At 35.6% G+C, this 18,342-nt stretch overlaps 1 protein-coding gene across 5 annotated transcripts in view; it reads left to right on the top strand.

The window, feature by feature from the left end:
* Positions 1–18,342, top strand: part of PARD3B (par-3 family cell polarity regulator beta) — a 1,305,457-nt gene that overhangs the window by 528,949 nt on the left and 758,166 nt on the right. For all 5 annotated transcript variants that reach the window (XM_020972847.2, XM_020972848.2, XM_020972849.2 and 2 more), the window contains one exon: positions 12,514–12,685. In XM_020972847.2, coding sequence (XP_020828506.1) covers positions 12,514–12,685 — 172 coding nt within the window. The remainder of the gene's footprint in view (positions 1–12,513; positions 12,686–18,342) is intronic.

The raw sequence follows: 18,342 nt of genomic DNA, 5'->3' as shown, positions 1-18,342 counted from the left end.
GACAGCATGACCCACAGAGTCTCCAAGAGTCAGACATGACTGAACAATAACAACAACAATAATGTGGCAGGAACTTTGCTAAGAACTGAGGTTACAAAGAAGGACAAAAACCATAATCTCTGCACTCCTGGAGGTCACCTTCTAAGAGGGGAGATAACATGCAAACAACTTTGAACATACAAGATAAGTGTGAAAATGAGATGTGATCTCCATGGGAAGGAATGGTGGGGAAGAGGGGGGCAGGCCTGGGAAAGGCTTCTTCAAGATAGCCAGGGAAGCCAGAAGGCAGAAGTGAGGAGGGTGAGCAATCCATGTGTGAGGGTTAGCCACTGGAAATGAAGAGAGTTGAGAAATGGAGTGTCTTGTGCAAAAAACAGCAAGAAGGCCAGTAGTGTCCATGGAGGGTGATAAAATATATGAAGACTGAAAAAGTAGGAAGGGGACAAGTTGTGAAGAGGCAAGATAGAGTGCTATCTCTTGGAGTCTAGAAAATCCGAATTTCAATCCCTTTTCCATGATTTACTTAATTGTGTTACCATAGGCAAGTCTCTCAACCTCTCTGAAACTGTTTCCTCTTCTGTTACAATATGATAATAATTGTATAGCCTAAATGTAAAACATGGCCTGCATCCTTATTAAATTTTATCTTATTAGATTCAAACCTAAGTCAGCCTGTTAAGATCTTAACTTCCCAGTTCATTAACTTACTGTTTCCTTGATCTATTTTTCCAGTCCACTTTTTACATTGTTTGAGCTCACCAAACATTTATACTGTCAGAGTGCAACAAAACACTAAGAGTGGTAAGAATAATTGGAATTAATGCAGTTACTCTTCTAATTTTCCATATACAAAAATTCCAATTAAAGAAATGAAGAGAATATATTACTGAGCATTGCTGAGGTCCCTGGAAAATGTCTCTTTACTTAGGAAGGTCTACTACAGACTTTCCTCTAAATACCATTATCCAGAGACTGTATTAATCTCTAGTTCCAATTCACTTGTAGTTTATGTGCTCATAAATCACACTTCTGAAACTTTCCATACAGTTATCTCTGACCCAGAAATAATTTTTACCAAAGCATTGGTATTTAGGTTTTAGCACACCTATAGTGGTCAAGTAGAGTGAGACAACTCACCCAGAAAGCTTTAGAATATAGTTTTATGATATAGTTGCAGAGAATCCGGATGAAAAATGTGTTATGGTTTATATTTTCAAGCAGGCCTAAGAATACTACCAATTCCCCACCATCTCAGTCCTTTAAAAATAATTTTTAAAGTGTTATGGATGTGTTTTTTTTTTAATATTACAAACATTATCTCTATCCCATTAGAGCTCTATTGTAACAAAGACAGTTAAGGAAAACTTACAATACAGGGACTTCATCTGGAAAGGACACACTACCTTCCACACCTATAGCCTTTCCACTTCTCTATTTAAAATTTTTTTTTAAGTGAAGTGATATCTAGTTTTTCTTTCCCCCCCACCCCATTTGTTCCTTGTAACAAATACACATAGTCAAGGAAAAAAGATCCCCTCACTGGAATTGTTCAAAAAATAATATGTCTCATAATGTACCCTAAAACTATCTGCGGATTGCATGTTTCATAATCTGTTTTCTGAAATCATGGATGATCATTGCTTTGATCATGGTTTTTACAGCTTTCAAAGTTTGTTTGTATTTGTACTTCCATTGTTACTCTAGAAATTGTTGTCCTGGTTCTGTTCGTATCAATCTTCATCAGTTTTTAAAAGTCTTCAAAATTGTTCATTAGAAAAATAATATTGATGTTCCAGTATAATTTTTTTTCTGTTTCAACTCCTTTTTTTCTGCATCAGTTCCTAAAAATCTCTCCATGTCTCTTTGAAATCATGTGCTGTCTCATTTCTTACTGCACCATAGTAAACTTTGATATATGAATGTGATGTCATACTGTTGTGCTGGAAGCACAAAGCAAAATTTTCTCAGACTTTTCCAAGCTGTTTATACCACTGTACCATTCATATTTAGAGTCAGATTACTGTTGTGTCAACAATTAGTGTTTTTACATAAATATATACTTTTAAGGTATATATTTAAATTAGTATTATATTATTCAGTTATTACTATATTTAAATTATCAAATAATTATTTAAATATATCCATAAATATGGTTTTTTCATAGTTTGACTAAAATTATTTCCAAGGAAATACATCTCCTAGGTCATAACACATACCAATAGGAAAATCATTTAACAAATTGTGCAAAGAATGTACACATGTATTTTAAAGAGCTCATTTATCAAAAAAAAAAAGTCAGGTATATACACCTGTGTACATTGACATGAGGGGATTTGGTTCTTGAAAAACCTTTAATGTTTCCTAATTAGCTGTATTATGAAGCTGCTGCTGCTGCTGCATATTTTAAAATGGTAATGGAAACCAGAATTGTCTGTATTGTTGAAGGTTACCCATGCTGTTCTCTTAAGAGTGAAACCGATTTATCTGAAGTTTCTAAAGACACACATTGGGGATTTTTGGTTTCAAGAGGAATGAAGAAGAATGATTTTTATCCTACTTAGTGCATTTTGACTAAAATCTGTGAAAATTACAGCTGCTACATGCTTGTTTTTTGTACAATGAAGATGCTAATGTAATTCTGCTAATTTTTAAATCCTGATTAAACACTCCAAGCTAGCTGTCAGAAACATATTAAAGAAGAGATCCTATTTTGAAACCTTTGTTTAAAGTGGCATAAAATTAGCACACAAAACCAACCAGTATTTAGTGGCAGGCAGCTTGATGCATGTATTAAAATGACATTTTGCAGTGTTTCACTCTCTTCCCAAAGTGAGAAAGTGTTTTGCCCAACTCATGAAATGGCAGTAACTTCACATTCTTGTTTAGATTTAATTGTGTTTTGTTAAGATTTAAGACAAATTATTCCAATCTTATATTTGCAGGATACTGTTTATTTAATTTATGTTCCAATTCAGGGTGTTAGTAGTTTCTAGGATATTTATGAAGCCCGTGGGCAGGAGGGGATGGTGGGACAAAAACAGCCTTGTTAAGTCTCAGCAGTTAAACTGACTGAACTCAAGATAGCAAAGGTGAATTTCCTACCAATAACATTGTTCATGAGACATGTAATTATAGCAGTCACATATTTCTTAGAAGTGTAATTAGTAATCCAAAATACTCCACATATAAATGCAGGTGAATCTTGGTAGTAAGAGAATCTGGGTTAAGCTCGTTGTTCCCAAAGGCTGCTGTCTACACTTTATGGGAACTCTGGGGACAGAGGTCAAAGATACAGATGGCAAGATGACAGAATACTGAATTATTCAGTATATCAAGAGAAAACCTTTGTCAAGATCACATATAGTGATAGAATACACAAATTAAGTCATTTCTGGTATGTATTAAAATGTCTCTTTGTCACTGTAGAAACCAAAGACATTGGCAAATTGTTCAAATAGTGGGAGGCCCAATAGAATGCATTCTATTCAATTTATGAGAGGAGAACCAAGGATACCACAGATTCTCACAAGATCACATGATTATAAATTTAGATCTGGAAGGTACATCAGCTGAGGCAAGCAAGTATCAGAGGTAAACTTTACCCAGCTCTTCCTAACTCTTTAGCTAGCATTTTGTTGATTAGTCTTACAGAAGGTTTCCTAACCTGTCCAAAAGAGTTGGTTTGCCTTGGTCTATTTGATGAAAACATAGGTGAAAATTGCATTGCTAATGTATTTGAGACTAATACTTCGCTTAGTTCCTCTGTGAAATGCCTGATGAAGAGAGGATAAAAGATAATACAGGCAAAGAGATGGTGAGAAAGATGAATCAGTCAGCAATAACACAACTTCTTTGTACTGTAGTAGTTTTTTTTTTCTTTTTAGTAGTACAGACATTGATCCACAAGTATGCCTCTGAATACCACTTTTATGATCTATGCAATGGTTCAGAATATATGTTGTTCAGACTTCATAGAAGTGGTTGGTTATATACATCCCCCTTGAACTTTCTTTGGGGGACTATTTTTTAAAGCTGTTCTTAACACCTCAACTTAAGTAGAGAAGAAAAAGTCTAAAACTCAAGTTAGTTGTTTTTATTTCTTGCTTACGGTAATAGAGGGGAAATATTGAGGAAATGTTTAGAATTTTGACTAGCATGGGATTTGAGGATTAGAGATGGATATACTTCCACATTTAGCATAGGGAAGACACAATAAAGGAGAGATGACCTCAGGCACCCCAGCATCAGGGGCATGTCATTGTGCCCCTCCTCCCAGGCTCACCTGTGGCCCCTCAGACTATGCCCTTATCCAGTATGCTCTGCTTACCACCAGCTATAGGTCAACATGATCAGTAGCACACCAGCTCTGTTCCTTCTGTCTGATGCTCCAACTAGTTTCTCTAATTCCATATCTGAACAGAAATAATGATACAGTCCATCTGGAAAGTCAGCCCTAAAAAGATAGAAGATGACACCGTCAGCCCTGAAAAGATGGAACAGTTCCTAGGAAAGCTACCATGGCCACTAGAGTTTCTGTTTGTGTACTCCGGTGTGTTTTCTTCCGATACCAAGAGGGAAGGGGAGCTCTGTCCATCCCCACTCTTTGTCTTTGAAAGCCTAACAGGGATGAGCAATGTGCTATAGTGGGCATTAGGAAGACCTGCATACTGAAGAAAATCCTCCTGCAGGAATTTCAATAATTTAATATTTATCAAAGTTGACAGATTCCTCTTTAACACTATACACAACCCTATGAAGGTCAAGCCCACTAGTTTTCCTATGAATCTGTAGATCAAGTGACAAAAGCCTAAATTCTATGGGACTGGGAAATTTAATTGGAATTGTTGTTCAGTCGTTTCAGTCATGTCTTTGTGCTGCCATTCTTGGCAGAGATATTGGATTGGTTTGCTATTTCCTTCTCCAGCTTATTTTATAGATGAGGAAATCGAGACAAACAGGATTAAGTGGCTTGCTAGTCAAATAGCTAGTAAGTGTCTGAGTCCAGATCTGAACTCTGGAAGATAAGTCTTCCTGATTCCAAGCCCAGCACTCTAACTACTGTACCACCTCAAATGATATTGGAGGGTGGGCTGTTTCAGGAAGAATATGCTCACATAGGGTCCTTCAGTTTTCTATATCAAGAGGAATCTTAAAGGAGTTGTATGGAGGTTGTATAGGATGGGAGCCTAAGGGATTCTAGGAGGAGAGTTTAGATAGCAAAGTGAAAGGAAACCAAAAGAATCTTTGCCAACTTTGCAGTTTTCTTAGGGTGCTGGTAAACCTAGCCACCTTTGTGTCTTCAGCACTTTATCATAAATTTTTGATTCAGGCATATCCACATAAATATTGAATAGAATACTGCATCAGCTTAAGTATTAGAAAATATTTACAGTGAATTGTGTCTCTAGTTAGTCAGTATAATTCACACCTGTCACACTGGAAATGTCAGGTGGGTATCCTAAGAGTAAGGCAAAATATTGGATAATATCTGTTATGAGGCAGAATAATTACCAAATTCATAGATCATGATTTCATTTATGTGCCTCTGTGAAAGAGAATCACTTGTTAGTTTAAGGCCATACTCATTGATTAAAAGTAGCAGTAAATAAGTACAGACTGAGCTTGGAACCCTGATGTAAAAGGTAAAAATAAATGAACAAGAAATATACGCGTGGAATTGCAAATACTGGTAAAGTTAATTATAGCCATTATTAGATTTAATCAAACTGTAGCAACATGGTAAAAACAATTGGCTGACCTTGACAATAAAATAGTGAACATTAATTTATTCTTGCCTACTGCAGGCATTAGTTAGTATTTAGCCATCCTAACAGAAGAAATTTGATTAAAAATTCAGAAATATTGAAAGCCTTTAACTAAAGAAATATATATGACCTCAGATTCAGGATTGTTCTAAAATTTTGATGCTTACTTTGATATATTAATATATCTGTGCTCTCATGGGTGTGGGAACCCTACTGAATGAATGAAGATACTCTAAGGGTATAGATTATATCTTAACCCATTTGTTGGAAGGAAGTGCTTTGCTATGGAAAGAATGTGGGTTCTGTTGTAAGAACTTGTGCTAGAATCCTTGCTTTGCTACTCTTTGATTTTGGGCTAGTCACTTAACGGCTTCAGTCCTCAGTTTCTTCATCTGTAAAGTGGGAAGGTAGGATCAAGTAATTTCAAAAATCCTTTATAGCTGTAAAACTGATACTGTGATAACTTCTCATTCTATATGATGTTTATCTATGTCCTCCGTAGCCCCTCCATAGAAGTAGTAACTCAGTAAGAGGTTGAGATTTCCTAGGTCTTTTAATACTAATAAAACACTCACTGTGTCTATGTTATATCCTACTATTGATACATGACTGGTTCACTCCCTTATTTTGTCATTATATTTCGTAGAAGAATGGCTTTTGGCATCCCTTGCCTACATGTCATTGTTTATATATGTTATACTACAGAGAGTAAGGTTTCCACACCCAGGAGAGAACAGATCCATTAATATGTCAAAGTAAGCGTCACAATTTTAGACAGTCCTAAATCTGAGGTCATGTATATTTCTTTAGTTAAAGGCTTTCAATATTTCTGAATCATGTGTCTTTCAATGATCCTTTGGGTGATTTACAGTTTGATACTTTAAAGACCATCACCAGGATCATGTCATCTGGCATCACTGGAAGAATATCAGAGATAATGATGATCATAGTAATAATAACTGGCAAATTTGTTGCCCATCAAGCTTTGGAAAGGTTTGAGCCTTATAGTAACTTGTACTGCAGGTATTTATTATCTTAATTTGCAGATGAGCAGACTGAAGCTCAGAGGAGTTAAATGATGTGTCCGTGATCATATACCCAGTAAATATTAGACTTGAGATTTGGACCCAAGTCTTTCCTAATTTTAAATCCTGGGCTCTTTCCACTGTAGCTTACTGTCTTTGAAAACATGGGCTTTGGTGATAGTGAACAGATTGGGATTGTTGAAACAGCTATGCAGTTCCCTAAATGTGGTCTAGCCAGTTTCCTCTCCTGTTATTTTATTCTAGACACAGATAGAATCATCTGTCTGCAGTGCCTATTCAGGATTTATGTATCAATAAACCAACTCAGTGACATGATCATTCATCTTCAGGTCATAATATGAACAATTTGCATTTGACATCCACTTAGTTTTTCCTGTGTGGATAGTTAGGCTAATCTCTTTTGACTGATCTCATTCAGGAAATCCTGTAATGTTCTAGTACCAGAACAACCAGCATAATGTTATTTGGAAATAGAAACATCAGGAGAATGTCACAATTTTTAGGAAACTTCATATTCTGTTTGTACTTTTCATAGGAATATCCATCATAAGAGTGATAGAAACCCTTGGCAAACATGTTTTATTTCCTACATAGTATTGATAAAGGGTTATTGAACAAAGTTCTTAGTGGCTGAATCATTCATGAATTCTTGTGTAATCTATATGTATATGTGGGACATAATCTACTGGAGGAATACTCTTGTGGCTACATTTTGCTCTGGTCAATAATGGTTGTCAATAAACATTTATTAAGCACTTACTATCAGGGCACTATGCTGAGTATTGAGGACACAAATAAAATAAAAAGACAGTCTTTGTCATCAAGGAGCTTACAATCCAATGGAGGAAGACAAACAACATACAAAAGGAAACTGAAAAATGGAGGGGACCAGGTTGGAAGGAAATAATGGGCTCTATCTTTCATATACAGTTGTACAGATATGAGATAGTAATTATTAAAATACACTGGAAAGAAAATCTAAATCAAAGAATTAAATGTCACTTAAAATTTACCAGATATTTGACTATTTAAAATTCTTACAACACACCTCTGATTAAGATTCTATTACCAGCTCCCCAGTCTTCACGTCCCAGAGGTTTAAGCTATCATAATGATTTCAATAGACTAGATTCTGTCAGGAATTAAAAAAAAAAAATCCCTCCCCCACAATACAGGGATAGGGCTTGCCAATTGTAAAAAAGCTTTTAGATAAATAAAAACCGCTTTAAGGTATTAACGATTTAATAACCTATTATTTGCCTAGTTGATTGGTATATTGTTATGATTATTATTCATATGTATTGGATTTCAACAATGTCGCATGTATTCATATGTGCTGGATTTCAACATTGTGTAGTGCTGACATTCTAATTATGCTACAGGTCTAGTGATAAATACAACATTTCATGTTGTTCCTTTATTGATTATTCTTGTCAGCATTTGAGGTGTTTAAAGAAACATAACATACTGTTTTTGCCAGTAGATTAGAAGAATGTCAGTGTAGTGATTATTTTGTATTAGAGTAATCTTTTGATTACTGATCTATTTAGGTCTTAACTTTAAAAGCCATTTATCAGTACTACCAATTACAGAGCAGAAAATTTGTAGTTTTTGTCCCAAGAAAATGAAAAAAAAACTTTGAGAGTATCATTTTTCTCTTGGGGAGAGAAGGGTTGCTAGATTTCACAATTGAAGAAGTCTCTGTGCTGGAAATGAGTAGTCAATTATGAAAATTATTTTTGAATAGTTAATTTGCATATCCCTAATTATATGTGCTCCTTTTGAAAGGCTGAAGTTGGTATTTATGATGTTTTGATTGATTAGTAATGCAATTGTGTTATTAATATTGTTGGCAACAAGGTGCCCTTATAAATGGGGTTTTGAGCAGCTTTTCTAACTAAATATTTTAAATAATGGTTAGATTTGCTTTGTGTAGAGGGTGATGAAAGACCTAATTTCCATTAGTTATCTTATTTTTTCTTTAAAGTGTGACATTCAAGTTACTTTTAAAGTAGATTGACATACTAGGATGTTAATTGTTTGTCTAATATTTTAAAGTGAAAAATCATCCATCATTAGGACAAATTAGTACAAAATACAATGCTTACAAAGCTTATCTTCTAACTAATGGCTGAATTTCAAGTTTGAATTTCATCAGATTTACATATATGTTGTTATTCAGGTTAGCAGTTATCATAACATAGAATTTGATCTTCAAGTAACCACTTTATTGGTATTTGATTTTTTAAAAAACATAGAATATCACAGAATCTTAGATTATGAAAGGATCTTAGAAACTACATAGTCCACTGGTAAGTAAAAAAAAAGAATTCCCCTCTACAACATACATGTAAGGGATTCTTCAGTCAAGTTCATTATTGAATAAATAAATGTCATCTTCAAAGGCTGTGTAGTACTATATTCTGTTCAAGGGGAAACCTTTCACAGATAAGAATCTCATAATAGTTAAAACTAGAAGAGAACTCACACAGTGTCTAGTCCAGCCTTCAACTAAATAGAGGAAACACATTATTATATTGTCCAAGATAAAATAAGTTATCATTTGAAGAACAAGCATTAGATTCTGTCCCTGATTGGCCTCAGGGAAGCTGCTATATAATTTGGGGAAGGAAATGGGTATACTGTAATTAATATAAATAAGTATCTTTTTGTTTAAAAACCTGTAATTTAATCTGTTTAGGGAAAACTTTGTGTGGAGAGCCCCTGTATGATACTGACAGCAAAGCACCTGTAGTTTTATAGTTTTAGATACCTCAGAGGTTAAGGGAGTTGTCTTTTTAACCTTTCTATGGTCACATAGCTATCATGTATCGAAGCAGAATTTGAGATATTCTTTAATCCAAGGACTAAGTCCTCTATCTATGATAGCAAATATTTACACATTCATTAATAAAAATGTATTGAGTCATGTTCAGGGCTTTGTGGGGGCACAAAGAATGTCCATGGCATGGCTCTTACCCTCATGTATCCTCTAGTCTCATAGGGAAGATAATTTCCTTCTACATTTATTAGTCATTTGCAGTAGGTAGAATGCAAAGCTTGGCACAGGGGGAGATACAAAGTTAGACAAGTCAATTTGGGCCCCCATGAACCTAACATCATAGGAAAATGGAACATATACACAAATAATTATAATTCAAATTCCATGAGAAAGTGTAAATACAAAGTACTGTTAGTTTAGGGTGGAGTGATAATTTCTTACTTGGTGGGAAGAGTGGGGGCTTCATGGAGATGTTATTTGACCTGGATCTTGGAGCATGGATAGGACTTAGACAATATAATTGTGGTACCTCTTTTAAAAGACAGTACCATTTTGCGTGTACTTTTTGGATTGAGCCTGTGAGAAAACTCCCTCTACCATCACGGATCACTGTGTACTCTGCAATTTTGAGTCTTAGATAGTGGCTAAGAACACAAATAGATTAAGTGCCTTGCCTAGGATCAGACAACATGCATGTGTCAGAGGCAACCCTTGAATCCTGCCTGGGTATATATAATTACTGATTGTAACTATTTTTCTTAAATTAATTTTTTTCATTCAGCCAAGTCTGCCTGTTCTTTCTCCTACCTCATGCCCCAGTTGCAAAAGAAAAGAAAGTTAAAAGCAGAACTCTTATTACAACAAGTATAGTCAGGCAAAACACATTTCCACATTGACCATGTCCAAAAAAATATATCTCATTCTTCACTCTGAATCCTTCACCTCTCTATCAGGACTCAGGTAACATATTTCATCATTAGTCCTCTAGAATCCTGGTTGGTTATTCCACTGATCAGAGTTCCTAATTCTTTCTTTTATTTGTCTTTACTATACTGTTGTCACTGAATAAATTGTTCTCCTGGTTCTACTCATTCTGTATCAATTCGTATTCAGTTTCCCCAGGTTTCTCTGAATTCAGTTTCCCCAGGTTTCTCTGAAACCATCCCCTTCATCATTTTTATAACACAGTAGTAGTCCATCACATTTATAATTCTAAAACTAATACAGTCATTCCCCAATTTATGGGCACCACTTCTTTCTCCCTTCTATTTCCCTGTTGAGTGAAATGTATTGTTGTACCCAATTCTATGTGTATATGTGTTTTTTCTCCTTTGACCAGTTCAAATGAAAGTGAGGTTCAAGCTGCTCCCCCAAACCCTTCTCCCTTGTTTATGTAGATGTCTACTTATTCTCCCCCCTCCAGCTGTAATTAGAATATAAGGAATCTATCATCCTGCTTGCCCCCTGCCCTGTTGCCTTTGGGATCAATCCCATACTGTTCTCCCTGCCTTCCTTCCCACTCCTAAAACATTGATTATCTTCTTTTCCTTATTTGATTTCTCAAAGCCCACTCTGATGCCCTAGGTTGGCCTTCTCTGGGCAGTACCTTTTCTTGAGCCACCTCCCTTCTCATTCCCTGTTCTCACCCCCTGCTGCCCTCACTTCCTTGGAGCACTATTATTTTTGTTTTAACCTAATTAATGTGATCATTTAATTTACACTGGTATATTTACAGTTGCTGATTTTTATTTGTCCTCCTTTCCAGGCAACAATTCTGCATTGGCTTTCAGCACAAAGGAGTGACTCGGATAGGATTACTAGAGATGTTTATAACAAGTTAGCGCAGGAAAGATTTTTATACAAATGAAGCCTTGTGTCACTATGCAATCATATCACGTAAAAAACCTACTTCTAGGACCAACCCTGGTGACCTAGTGGCAAAATTTCTTCCCCTCCCCTTCCGCTTTTGTTTAGAGCATCCAATAAATACTGGAGTCAGAACACCCAGGTTCAAACTTAGCCTCTGATATTGAAGAGCAGCCTGCCTTTGGCCAAATCACTTAGTTGTCTCTGTGTTAGTTTCCTCATCTGTAAAATGAGATTGTGGGACTAGATTATCTGTCACATAGCTTCTAGCTAAAGATTTGGATTTTATTTTCTAAGAAGATATTTTCAGGCCAGCTAGGTGGCACAGTGGATAGAGCACCGGCCCTGAAGTCAGGAGGACCTGAGTTCAAATCCAGCCTCAGACCAAACACTTGACACGTATTGACTGTGTGACCCTGGCCAAGTCACTTAAGCCCAATTGCCTTTAAAAAAAATCCAAAAAAAAAAAGAAGATATTTTCAGGAGCCTTACGTAAGGAATAGGGCATTTATTGAACCCAGCATGATATAGTAAGAAAGAGCAGTGGTAGTAGAATCAGAAGGTGGGTTTAAGGCCCAGCTTTTCACTAGTCCTAGGAACTTGGTCATCACCAAAGTTTACTCATATGGAAACTGTGGATAACATTACACATATTTACCTACTTCACAAGTCTGTTGTAAAGATCTAATTAAATAATCTGTTTAAAAAGCTTTATAATCCTAAAGAACCTCATAAATGTGACATATCATTATTGTCATTATTAGTGTTGACCCAAATCTTTTCTCTAGTTTTGAAAAAAAAAATCAAAGAAAGCTTTTCTCCTAATTGATAGGGGGATGGAGAAGGTTGGGAAGAACACAGAGGCACATGCAGAGAACAAGTAATCATAGAGAATTAAGAAACCCAGTAAGCATTTTAGAGCCCTTTATAAAGGCTCTAAGGACCACCTTCATCTAAAAACAATAGAAAAAATGGAATTAGAATTGGTATATTCTGTGTTGAAGTAAAATTTATACCGTGTAAAATAACTCCTTTTTTATTGCTTTATTTATAGCTGATTGCTGTGTTTGATGAACAAGAATCGGTTCCTAAGATTGAGAGCCCTAGTGGAAACATAACAGAGAGCCACAGCCCAGATCCTTTTGATGCAGAAGTGGCTACCCAGCTGGCTGCCTTTAAGCCCATTGGTGGAGAAATTGAAGTAACTACTTCTGCTCTGAAATTAGGTACGTATGTGTACTAAGTGTGCTGCCTCCAATGTCTGAAATGACTACTTGGTATAGAAGAGGAATATACATTAGGCAAGCTTCAGTTTTATGCCTTTTAGCCATTTAACTTGTTTTCTTTAAAAGAAATAATTTCCTCTTCATTTCTTTCCGTCTAAAATGACTGTTTGCATGTTTGGTTCTGATGGTATTTAGGGGACAGCAGAAAGCCTTTGCCCTTTTCATCTTTCTCATGCAACAGCCTTTTAATTGGTCTCCCTGCCTCAAGTCTTCTTCTCCCATCCATCATTCACACAGTTGCTAATATGATTTTCCTAAAATGCAGACGAGTTTGACCATTCCATTTTCCTACTCAGTACATTCAGATGGTTCTCTATTTCTTCTAAGATCAAATATAAACTTACCTGACTTTTAAAATGCTTCACAAACTTCACGAAACACTCCATTTTTCTTTTATATTACTCACATTCCTGTTTGCTACAGTTTGGGGAAATTGAGGTGAATGTTCTCCACCAAGAGCAGTCTGGCTTCTGTATTTGTGCCTTTCCATACCAGCTGTATCTTTTACCAGCAGTACACTCCCTCCTCGACACCTCCTCCTAGAATCCTTGGTTTCCTTCAAAAGTTAGCTCAGCTTCTTCCTTCTATACAAGTCTTTCCTGATCCCCATAGCTCTTAGTGCCTCCCCTGAGTGGTGTAAGATAGAAAGCCATGCCTAGAGTTAGGAAGACTCCTCTTCCTGAGTTTAAATCTGTCCTCAGACACTTACTGGGCAAGTCACTTAACCCTGTTTGCCTCAGGTGCCTCTATAAAATGAGCTGGAGAAGGAAAGGCAAACCACTACAGTATCTTTACCAAGGAAACCCCAAAAGGAGTCACAGAGAGTTGGAAATTACTGAAAAATGACTAAACAAAGAACAACAAAACTGCCCAGATTAACAGAAGAGGAATAGAATACTTAAATAACCCTATTTTAGGAAAAGAAATTAAACAAGCCTTCAGTGATGGATTTACAAGTGAATTCTACCAAACACTTAAGGAACAATGAATCCCAACACTATATAATTTGAAAAAAAATAGGAAAAGAAGAACTCCTACCAAATTGCTTTTATGATACAAATATGGTTTGAATACCTAAACCAGAGAGAACAAAAACTGAGGAAGAGAATTTTAGACTGATTTACTTAATGAGTATCAATGCAAATATTTTAAATAAAATACTGGCAAGGAGATTATAGCAATATATCACCAAGATCATACACTATGACCAGGTGGGATTTATACAAGGAATTCAGGGCTGGTTCAAAATAAGGAAAGCTATCAGTGTAATTGACCATATCAATAACAAAAATGACAGAAATATAATTGTATGCTATATCAAGATCATACTATCATAGCAATAGATGCAGAAAAAGCCTTTGACAAAATGTAATACCCATTCCTATTAAAAACACTAGAAAGCATAGGAATCAATGGAGCTTTTCTTAAAATGATAAGTAGAATCTATCTAAAACCAAGAACAAACATCTGTAGTGGGGATAAACTTGAAGCCTTCGCAGTACGATCAGGGGTGAAACAAAGATGTCCATTATCAATATTGTTCAAGAAATGCTAGAAAAAAGAATTGAAGGAATTAGAATAGATGATGAGGAAACACAACCATCGCTTTTTGCAGATGATATTATGGTATACTTAGAAAACCCTGGAGAATCAAGCAAAAAACTAGTTCAGACAATTAACAGCTTCAGTAAATTTGCAGGATATAAAATAAACCCACATAAATTGCCAGCATTCCTATGTACTACCAACAGATCCCAGCAGGAAGAGATAGAATGAGAAATTATGTTTTAAATAACTGCAAACTATATGAAATACTTGGGATTTTACCTATCAATTCAAACATAGGGATTATATGAACACAATTTCAAACAAAACAAAATTTAAAAAAAGTTTTCACACAAATAAAAACAGAACTAAACAGTTAGAGAAATATTAGTTGCTCATGAGTACGTCGAGTCAATATAATATATATGACAATTCTACCTAAAATAATTTACTTATTCATTTCCATTACAATCAAACTACCAAAAATTATTTTATACACATAGAGAAATAGTAATAGAATCCATCTGGAAAAAGAAGAGGAGGTCAAGAATATTAAAGAAATCAGGCAATGTCAGGAGGACCTGAGTTCAAATCCAGCCTCAGACCAAACACTTGACACTTGCTAGCTGTGTGACCTTGGGCAAGTAAGTCACTTAACCCCAATTGCCTAAAAAACAAAACAAAACAAAACAAAAGAATATTAAGGAAATCATTGAAAAAACGTTCATCAAGGAGGGCTGGCAGTTCAAGATTTCAAATTAAATTACAAAGCAGTAATCGTCAAAACTATCTGGTACTGGCTAAAAAAATTGAGTAGCAGATCAGTAGAATAGATTAAGTACATAATGCAAGGTAATGACCATTGAAAAACCTAAAGATCCAAGCTTTGGGGTTGAGAACTCAACATTTGACAAAAATTTCTGGGCAAACGTGGAAGCAGTTTGACTAAGTTTGACTAAACATAGACTAGTATATAATAGCATATATTAAGATTAGGTCAAAATGAATAAATTATTTAGACATAAATGGTGATATAAATAAGTTAGGGGTATGTGGAAAAATGTACCTGCCAGATCTATGGATAAGGATATAAATGGGCAGTTTTTAGAAGAAATCAAAGCTATCTCTACTGATTATAGAGAAATGAAAATTAAAACAACTCTGAGATGCTACCTCATACCTGTCTGATTAGCTAACATGATAGAAAAGGAAAATGAGAAATGCTGGGAGGACTTTCGGAAAATTGGGACACTAATGTACTGTTGGTGTAGTTGTGAACTAGTCCAATCATTCCAGAAAACAATTTGGAACTATACCCCAAAGGCCGCAAAACTGTGCATCCCCTTTGACCCTCATTGTTGCAGGACCCAAGAGTATAATGAGCTCATCATCTTCTTCGGTGTTGAGGCCTATGTGTCACCAGAGATTTCCAGGACAGCTTAGCCCAGCTCCATTCTTACTCCATGGAATGGCTCCTGGAAACCCATCACCCATACATATTCCACAGAGATCCAGCCAATGGATCATTGGCCAATGCATCTTTGCAGCTGTGTAGCACAGTGGATAAAGTGCCAAGCCTGGAGTCAGGAAGACTCATCTTTGTGAGTTCAAATCAGGTACTTATTAGCTGTAGGTCCCTGGGCAAGTCACTTAATCCTGTTTGCCTCAGTTCCTTATTTGTAAAATGAGCTGGTGAAGGAAAACCACTGCAGTAACTTTTCCAAGAAAATCCCAAACAGGGTCATGAAGAGTCCACCCCACTAAAAGGACTAAACACCAGCATATGTATCTCTCCTGGCAGAATAAAAACTCCCTGAGGACAAGAACTTTTTTTTCACTTTTGTTTGTTTATTTTTTTCCATCCTTAGCCTCTAGCATAATTACCAAAACTTGGTCCGTTCTTGATAAATGCTCATCAGCTGATTGATTTTCAGTAGCACACTAAAGGCTAAAGTACTGATGGTTAGGAGTCCACCAATATAATCAATCAAAAAAAAGTTTTCATATAGCTTAGTTTGCTTCCTTAAAATTCCCTCAAAATAATTTGGACTTAGCTAAGGTTCACTAAGGAATATGGACAAGAAATAAGGGCCGCTTTCTACTGTTTATACTTTTATCCCAAGGGTAGACCTTGAATTTTGGTAAGAGTTTTGGAATTGTAGCTTTGAAGGTGACAAATGTTGCTTTGTTTAAAAAGAAATACAGAGAAGCTATTTTATTTAGAATTATCTCTGGTTGTGTTGAGGTTTTTTTTTTTCTTTCAATGTATTTTTTACTTCTTAAAATCTGAAATCCGCATGTGGGGTTAGCAGTATGGGAGAATGAAAAATAGATGATCTGCAAATATTTCCCTGAAATTGTATTTGTTTCTTATCAAAATATCAAAATAACATTTTCTCTGGTGTCACTTGAGACTTTGCTCTTTTATTTTCTTCTAATCTTAGATAATATTCAGTTCAATATATCTGTGTTCTGAGTGACCTATCAGTATTTCTTGAATTTCACTCCTGAGAAACCTCCCCCTCTCATTTCCCCCTCCTATTTACCTTGTAGACAAAGTGTTTGTTAGGGTAACTCACCAGTGTTAGGGTACCTCATGTAAGAAGAAAGGAAAGTATCCTTGGGTGGCAAAAGGAATGCTGTGAATGACAGCTATATTTACTTCTGTTTATTTTTTAAAATTTTATTTATTTTGTTCTGAACTTAAGAAATAAAACAAGTATTTCCATAAATCTAGTAGAACAGGAAAATATGACTGTACATGAAATTGCAAATCTATTATGTACAACTTGCTATTCCTTTTAAATATATAATAAAGTTATCAGGTAATTTTTTTTTCCTCCCCACCTCTTCCTAGTAGCCATGGTATGAGTTCTTCCTATTGGAAATGAATGAAATCATTTTTTTCAGCCTTGTTCACAGGCTGTGCCCTCTGCTTGGAGTATTCTCCTTTCTTACCTTTACCACTTGGAATCCTTTGCTCCTTTAACTGAGGTGACATACAGTCACTTTCCAGTTATTGCTTTTGCCTCTCTAAACCCCCTCCAAAACCCAAATTAAAACAAACCAAAATAAAAACCTTTTGTATTTGCTTATCTGTATACATTTTGTAGTCTCTTTGGAGACTTTAATCTCTGTCAGGGCTGGTACTCGCTCATTTTTTTTTTCATCTTTCTATCTGTAGTATTTAGCACAGTGCCTGGCAGGTTGGCATTTAATAAAAGCTTATTGTTGAGTTGGGTTGAATTAAATTTTATGTGGGTGATATGACATAGTGAAAAGAGTACTGGACTTGAAATCAGGAGATCCAAGATTTAATCTTGGTTCTACTACTTTTGAGCCTTCGGACCTTACACTACTCTTGATATTTACATTATTTATAAAGTTAGCAGGTAAATAATATTCTTAAATGCTCAGTGCTAACAACATGCATAGTCCTGATATAGCCAACTTCCTGAAAAAAAGCTTTAGCTCTTCTTAAACAGTGAAAAGGGCATGAAATAAAGTATTTTTTGCTGCTATTCTTCTAAAAGTAAAACATATAAATATAACAATGTGGATGGCTGGCGGTGGCCAGAAAGGAGAGTGTGTGGGCTTCTGTTTATCTAGAGCACAGTTTCTGACTTCAGCCAGATTCCTGAATTTGCATAACTTATGGGAGAAAAACAAGGTAATAAGGGAAAAAGAAAGTGAAAATTGTTCCCTCTTGTTGTAATATTCTTTTTGTTTTTTCCTTCCTTCCTTCCTTTCTCCCTTCCTTTCTTTCTTCTTTCTTTCTTTCTTCTTTCTTTCTTTCTTTCTTTCTTTCTTTCTTTCTTTCTTTCTTTCTTTCTTTCTTTCTTTCTTTCTTTCTTTCTTTCTTTCTTTCTTTCTTTCTTTCTTTCTTTCTTTTTCTTTCCCTCCCTCCCTTCCTTCCTTCCTTCACAAACATCATGGTTTCAGCAATCTAAATACAAAGTTGTTCCCCTCTCTACCCTTCTGTAGAATTTTCCTTCTTTGTCCTTCCTCCTTCAACAGTGGTTTCCCTTGTCTCTTATTTTAGACAAAAACAT

The sequence above is a fragment of the Phascolarctos cinereus genome, unplaced genomic scaffold (genome assembly GCF_003287225.1).
Source record: "Phascolarctos cinereus isolate Bilbo 61053 unplaced genomic scaffold, phaCin_HiC Scaffold_7;HRSCAF=346, whole genome shotgun sequence".
In the NCBI taxonomy this organism is placed as follows: domain Eukaryota; kingdom Metazoa; phylum Chordata; class Mammalia; order Diprotodontia; family Phascolarctidae; genus Phascolarctos; species Phascolarctos cinereus.
Note: the sequence above shows the minus strand (reverse complement) of the source record. Positions and strands in the feature narration are given on the sequence as shown.